The 7171-nt window shown below is 43.4% G+C and overlaps 1 protein-coding gene across 1 annotated transcript; it reads left to right on the top strand.

The window, feature by feature from the left end:
• The first annotated feature begins 341 nt into the window (after positions 1–341).
• Positions 342–6347, top strand: slc25a28 (solute carrier family 25 member 28). Its single transcript, XM_085477732.1, has 4 exons — positions 342–881; positions 3099–3327; positions 4114–4170; positions 4567–6347. The coding sequence occupies exons 1-4, from the start codon at positions 537–539 to the stop codon at positions 5115–5117; spliced, it is 1182 nt and encodes a 393-aa protein (XP_085333858.1). The 5' UTR covers positions 342–536; the 3' UTR covers positions 5118–6347.
• The last annotated feature ends 824 nt before the right edge of the window (positions 6348–7171 follow it).

Raw genomic sequence — 7171 nt, forward strand, 5'->3', positions numbered from 1 at the left:
AGTTTGTATTTTAGACAACACCACAAATCACACTAGGACAGCAACAAAAGTGACAACAAAAACTGTGAAATAGTGACCCTGGCCCATTTATCTTGTAATCACGCGTGTCTCGGTTTGCTCACAGCCACTAAAACATTTTGAGGCTGACCTACAGTGATCTTCGGGTCTTTTGATGGCTTGCACAGATGAGCTACCATGTAGCAACACCTCAAGTCAAACGCCACATGACCGGATTTGAAACGCTCATCAAAATCCAATCATGAGGGGCATGGATATCATCCAATGGTGTGAGGAGTACTTGGCTATCGTAACCAATCAGAGATTGTTTCCTCATCGCGGCCTGTGGTGGGGCTCGCTGTGCGTTTGCCGTCACGGCCTCCCTTTCCTGGCTCCCGCTGCTGTCAGGGGTAGAGGAGGGGAGGGAATGGTGTAGCAGGGAAGTAACTGTGAAAGCTCCCCAAGGGAATGTAAAAGTTTAAGGTCCACGACCAGCCGTGCACGCGAGCCAGAAGACTTAACACATCCCCTCGTTTCTCATGGAAACAGATGGATTTGTGAGGAGGCGTCGGATGACAGCGGAGACCACAGGGAATGATCCCGGGGTTGCAGGAGCCTCTGCCGGGGCAGAAGTTCGATGGCTTGGGGGCAGATTCTGGGGAGTTTCAGAAAGTATCGTGGGAAGCCTGACACCCCGGATCGGAGGGGAAACTGAAATACAGACTATTGATTTGATCCGCAGTGCACAAGATGCACAGTCAGAGGACTCTGAACCGGACTATGAGGGTTTGCCACAGGGAGCTTCCACTAGCACCCACATGTTGGCCGGAGCTGTGGCCGGGATAATGGAGCACTGCCTCATGTTCCCCATCGACTGTGTTAAGGTAGCACGGCTCACTGGCTAACCAGCAAAACCACAACTTTCTGTGATTGTTGAATGCTTCGTCTCCGTAGTCCCTGGTGTGGTCTGGGGTTACCATTCATGTAGCCATCACGCATATTAGCATAGCCCATTAGCTTGCTCGCTAACCCAAACACGCCGCAGAGCTGGCTGCTATGAGGACAAGGTCAGTCGGCTCAGTTAGCGTTTAACAGCCGTATTAGCTTATTTGTTAGCATGCTGTTACAGCGTCAACCTGAGTGCGAATAACGTAATAAGTTGTTTAGCCGCCATTCAAGTCAAAAAGGAGTAGCTTTGTGTAACTAATAACGTAATTATCAAATCAGTCTGCTGTCAAGAGTTTCAGCGGATGTAATGTTACGTAACTGCACGTTTGTGCGAGCAAACGGGGAACCACTTGCTTAATAAAGAGGTGTTAAGTTAAAGAGAATGAGTCAGCCATTCCAAAAATAACAATGGAGGAAATGTGTACTCTGTGTTTACAAAAACAAGTTGTTCTCTCTTGCAACTTACGCCCTTCCGGCTTTGACTATTACAAGATAGAAGACAATTTGCCCCTTCTCCCCCCACAGTGGAGCAGCTGCTTTCCCAGAAACCCAGTGAAAAAGCTGCCTGGCGCAGCAGAGCAACTCCCTCACTCATCCCCCCAAAAAAGATATTTTACTGCATGAATCATGCAGCTTCAGTGAACCAAGATTTGTTTTATTTTGTGCCACACTGGCCCAAAGAGGTCATTGTTACAGCCAAGAGGAAGGCGGCCACAAAGTGGTTTCAGGACACTGAGCTGTGTTTGGCAGGCAGAATATCGCCACTCTCACTTCATCCGTGTCTTTCACCTGTAGCGCACTTAGGCCAGTTACAGGCCTGAACCTGGATGAGGGCATTTTTATTTTTTTATTTGTATAGTTTCTTTTGTGGAACTAGTGTAGCTCAGCATTTTCCCAACCAAGTCACACATGAGATCTGGCTAATTGAAATGCAGCAAAGTGCAGTCAGGGAGTACCAGCACACTAAATACTGGACACCCTTAGTAGAAGCATGAATTTGTTTACATATTAGAAGTAAAATCATCAAACTTTTTTAAAAGTAGTGTTTAGTATGCATTTAGCATTAGAATTGTATTTTTGCAGAGTAGCTATACCAAAAAAATCTTTCCCTCGCGCACATAAGCCTTTCTCTTAAGTACTGTAAATAAAGTTCTGAATAGGCTGGCATTTAGTCATTCTTGTATCGTAAATCCCAGTAATTTGCTGCGGCTCTGAAGAAGTGTGCTACACTTTAGAGTATTTGACTCTCTAGTCAATGAAAAATGAAACCCAAAACAACCCTTTGTTGTTTTTTTTCCTCAAAGAATGGATGGACTTGTTACAGCATAGCATTACAAAGGTCATTGCTTTGTAGTTATATAACCACAGGCTATAGATAAACAAAGCAAACCTACAGCTGGTGAGGACTCCACACATGTGTATGTGTCACGACAATGAGTGACTGAGGATATTTCAGCCTCTTTGCAATACCCTGCTAATACTACAAGTGTGTGCACTGACTTTGTGTGCAGTATGCTCATAGCATTGCTCTGCAGAGCTGTGCATGGACACAGTGGGGTTTAAGTTTGTCCATTCAGCTGGAAGTTTGGTATTTAGGAGATTATGTTGCTGTTGGTGCCTTGGAGACAGACACAATCATCTAGTCCACTCATGCAGCCTTCTATAAATATCACATACCAGGTGATTTAAACATTAATTGTTTGCTCTTGTCTTTTAATGTGTCTATATAATCGATCATCCACCTGTGTGTGAGCGTGTGCAAGGAGGAAAAGAGAAAGGTGTGTTTCAGGGTCAGTGGGAAAAGAAGCTTAGAGGAAGTCAGCTTATGTCCCTTTGTGACCCTGGAGCTTGTAACTGCATACTTCCTTGTATTCATTTATGCATGTACACCAAGATACACCCCACACAATGTCAAATACCTCATTTCCCTCATTTAACCCGTCATTCACAATGCATTCTATTCAGAGCTGTCTTCATTGTCTTCTTAGGCAGACATATGGAACAAGTTCAATTATGCATTCTATCCTATTTTTAGATCAGAATCAGGTCAAACGCCGCAAACATATCGCTTAATTCTAAGTTAATAGTGGACAGGATAGTGGCACACTCTGCTCACGTTTCTATTTGACATCAGAATGCCATTTCTTTCGCAGACACGAATGCAGAGTCTTCAGCCCGACCCTGCGGCCCGCTACAGGAATGTGATGGATGCTCTTCGCCGGATTGTAGCCACAGAGGGAATCTGGCGGCCATTGAGAGGCTTGAATGCAACAGCTATTGGGGCGGGTCCTGCCCATGCCCTGTATTTTGCCAGCTATGAAAAACTCAAAAAGACTCTAAGTGATGTGATTCATCCAGGGGCTAACAGTCATTTGGCTAATGGTACCATAAAACATCCATACACAGTTTATGTTATAAATTAATAGATCGTGTATAGCAATCTTAGCCATGAGATCACTGTAACCGGTTGATATTTAGGACTTTCCCGACTCAAAGAGTGTTGCCAAATGCCCTCGTCTGTGAAGCTGCTGACTCAGCCTAATCTGTGTGCTGCCTGACCAGTCCAAAAAACCCCTGGCAGGACATCAAATCGGATAAACGCTTTTCATAGCTACAGTTGTATACTGTAAAGAAAAGCCAGGGACAGCTGTCGGCCACTCAGTGGCTTCAAGGAAAGTTAAATAGTGGATCGTGTAAAGCTAAGCCATCTCAACTTAAAAAAAATAAATAAAAAATGTCAGCCATTACCTTGTTCTTCCTACACTCTCTTTCTTCTGTTTCAGTTTAATGGGAGGCTGGGTAAGTCCTCTTTCTCCCATCTCATCTACCTTTTTTCCCCTGTTAGTCATCTTTTATTAAGCTTAGGCTTCTGATTGAAATCCCTCAAATGAGAAATAAGCTGGCTTATCCACTAGGTGTCTCTCTTTGCTTACATTTTGCTTTACAAACCATGGTCAGAAATGTTCTTTTACACCAGCAGTTTATTAAATTTCCAGAAATTCTGCTGTGAGTTGCTGTTTTGAGCTGGAATTTTAAAAAAGCATAAGCTGTGCCGAGGTCAGATGGGTTCTGTTGCAAGTGAAAATTCTCTTCTGCAGTCTCTTCTAGTTTCCTATTTTGCCGTAGTTATCTGAATGTGTAGTGACTTCCGAAGTGTGTTTGTTTCAGGAACAGCTGGGTGTGTGGCCACACTGCTTCACGATGCAGTCATGAACCCAGCTGAAGGTAAGGGCAGCATTTTGAGAGTTAAGATGTGTATATTTTTTTTCTATTTCAAAACAGCAGTTTTGGGTTTCAGTAAGGAAACCTACAGGTGCCACACCTGGGCCAACTATCTTCACATGTTGGCCGCAGCCCTGTAGCTTCACATAGTCACTTTCACAGCTGTCTGTAGACCACCTGCCCAAACATGTCAGTAGAAGGACACTGGTCTGAGCTCATTTGCAGCTGTTAGATGGCTTGCAGCTGTCTGAGGAATTACATACTATGTCTTTGTATATGTTGTATGTTTATTCTCTTAAGGATAGCTTTACTGCAGGTGATGGTTTCCTAATTTTTCGTTTCTTTTTCCTTGTCTTTCCACCTTTGCGCTACCATCTTTGGACACCATGTTTCCCTCAGTTGTGAAGCAGCGAATGCAGATGTATAACTCGCCCTATCGCGGCGTGTTGGACTGTGTACGTGCAGTGTGGCAGAAAGAGGGCCCTACTGCATTCTACCGCAGCTACACCACCCAGCTCACTATGAACGTGCCCTTCCAGGCGCTCCACTTCATGACCTACGAGTACCTTCAGGAGCTGTTAAACCCTCACAGACAGTACAATCCCTCATCGCACATGTTGTCTGGGGCTTTGGCCGGAGCGATCGCAGCCGCAGCCACCACGCCTCTGGATGTCTGCAAGACCCTGCTCAACACCCAGGAGTCTCTAGCCCTTGGCTCCATGTCTTCCGGCAAAGGAGCCCACAGACACATCTCAGGCCTGGCCCATGCCTTCCGGACAGTATACAGGCTGGGCGGCCTGCGGGGCTTCTTCAAGGGAGTCCAAGCGAGAGTCATCTACCAGATGCCCTCAACAGCCATCAGCTGGTCAGTCTATGAGTTCTTCAAGTATGGACTCACCAAGCACCAGTACAACAAGAGGAGAACACAACAAATGGAAGCTGAGATGTAGATGCCTCTGTGGTGTAATCTACTCTGAGCTCTTTCTACAAGGAGATATTAATGTGCACATAGTATCTCACTAAAATCCACTTCAGTTGTCCCAATCCCATTCAGACATAGCAGATAAGAAAGACATCCTCAAAGGCAGTTTGAGTTGATATATTTCTTTACCACTCAAGAATAGATATTGTTTAAGTCACAGGACAACACCGTGATGTAAAAGCGAACCAGCTGATCTGGAGAAGTTTTCAAACTAGCATCCTTTGATTCTTGAAGCTGAGGCTGTAAGGAGTTCTAAGCTGAAAGAATAGTCAGCAGGGGGCAGTAGTGTTACTTTGTTGCCTCTAGTAGTTCTGTAGCTTTGCTGTCCTAGAACTGGATTTTTATTTTTCCCATCCAGAGTTTGAGTTTGCAAATAACTGACTCGTCATCCAGATCCCTCATAACAGACAGAGCGTTCAGTTCTTAATTCAGCATCTTAAGCAATCAACTTAAAGGAAGAACATCTACATTTATTTCCTGAAAAGTGTCACTGTCCAGAAACCTTGAGACAATAAACCAAACTTGGCCAAAGCTGCAACTCAAGTTGAGAGAGAGTATGTTTTCCCCTATAAATTAACTTGAGACTCCACAGATTAGGAAAGAACATCTTAGTTTCTACAGATTGAGGTAGCCCCCCTTTTTTTGCAGGCAAAGTAATTAAAAAATAGTGAATCTACTTTGTTTTTTCAAATATCAGTGTTAACACTTTTGCTTATGATTTAATTGGGCAAAAAATACAAACGTTTAGATGCTCCCAGGTGTCAGAATTGTGTATTTAAGTAGTTTTTTGGTCATTTTGATAACTCAAATCTTATTTTATTTCCAGAACATATATTATTGTTTTCCCTAATTCTGTAATTAGTCACGGTCTACCTGTTTGGCAGAGGACAGCTTTAAAAAAAGAAGAAGAAGACCTTTATGTGCATTAGCTGGCATTAACAGTCTTGTAAACAACAGAGCTTCATTGTTAGTGCTCAACAGAAAAGGTTGTGTACATTATGCTGTATCCAAAAGAGTCTCAAGAGGCTAGTTATACAACTGTACCCACACTGAATACACTTTAATGCAAGCTGTCATTCTTATTGATTGATGTCTGATTGTTTCTGGCACTGAATTGCACTTGTGGAATAAAGACCCAGCAGTCGGGCTCTATTCACTGTTATTAAAAGGTGGGGAGCCCAACTTTCTTTAAATGTTTTATTTTTTTCCCCGTGTGTGTGTGCACGCTTTGCAAGAGAATAACTCAATACAAAGGTGTGAAGCTCATATTCATGGACCACACACAGCCCACTTTTATGTTAAGTGGGTTGGAGCAGTGAAGTCCTTACATAAAACCAATAAATGAGGCATTTATTAACAAAAAAAACTGAGAGAGAACATGGTGGTAGGGCTCCATTCACCTTCTTTTATTGTGGTATGGAAGCCCATAGCTAATGTTCTTATCAGTAAGAACTCATAAGTAACTGGAAAGCTCTCATGAATGTATTCTTAACAACTTGTAACACAATGCTTGGTGCCATGCTCCTCTGAAGTTTACATACTTTGCGGAGCCATCTGTTGGGCCAGATCTTCGGTGGAGCCATTTCTGGCCTTTGGGCGATATATTTGACACCCCAGACTTAAAACACTCTTGCAAATTCACCAGTCAAAAAAGTAACAATTGCCATTTTACTCTGTATAAAAGATCCAAAGCGTTTGTTTCCCTTTAGAACAGAAAGCATAGAACGGGGTGGATCAAAAGGGAGGCGAAGCCTGCAGCCACATCTGTGCTGTCAGAAACACATGGTAAGTTTGTGTGTGTTTGCAGGTATTTACTTTTCATCCAGGGCAGGTACAGTTGTTTTGTCTTGAGCACAGGTGCACATTTCAACTTTGACCCCCTCAAAACTGAAAGTGCAACTTGAACTTGTGAACACGCTGGCTGAATTCAAACTGCTGGAAGAGTGAAGGTTTGGAATTTGGAAGAAAAAAATATAAATAAAAGGGTGAATGGTGAAGACTTCGGAGATGGATCATATTGAT

This window comes from Copadichromis virginalis, linkage group LG13 (genome assembly GCF_057382275.1).
Source record: "Copadichromis virginalis isolate Kocher_CV1m ecotype Utaka linkage group LG13, C_Virginalis_male_GT1.1, whole genome shotgun sequence".
In the NCBI taxonomy this organism is placed as follows: domain Eukaryota; kingdom Metazoa; phylum Chordata; class Actinopteri; order Cichliformes; family Cichlidae; genus Copadichromis; species Copadichromis virginalis.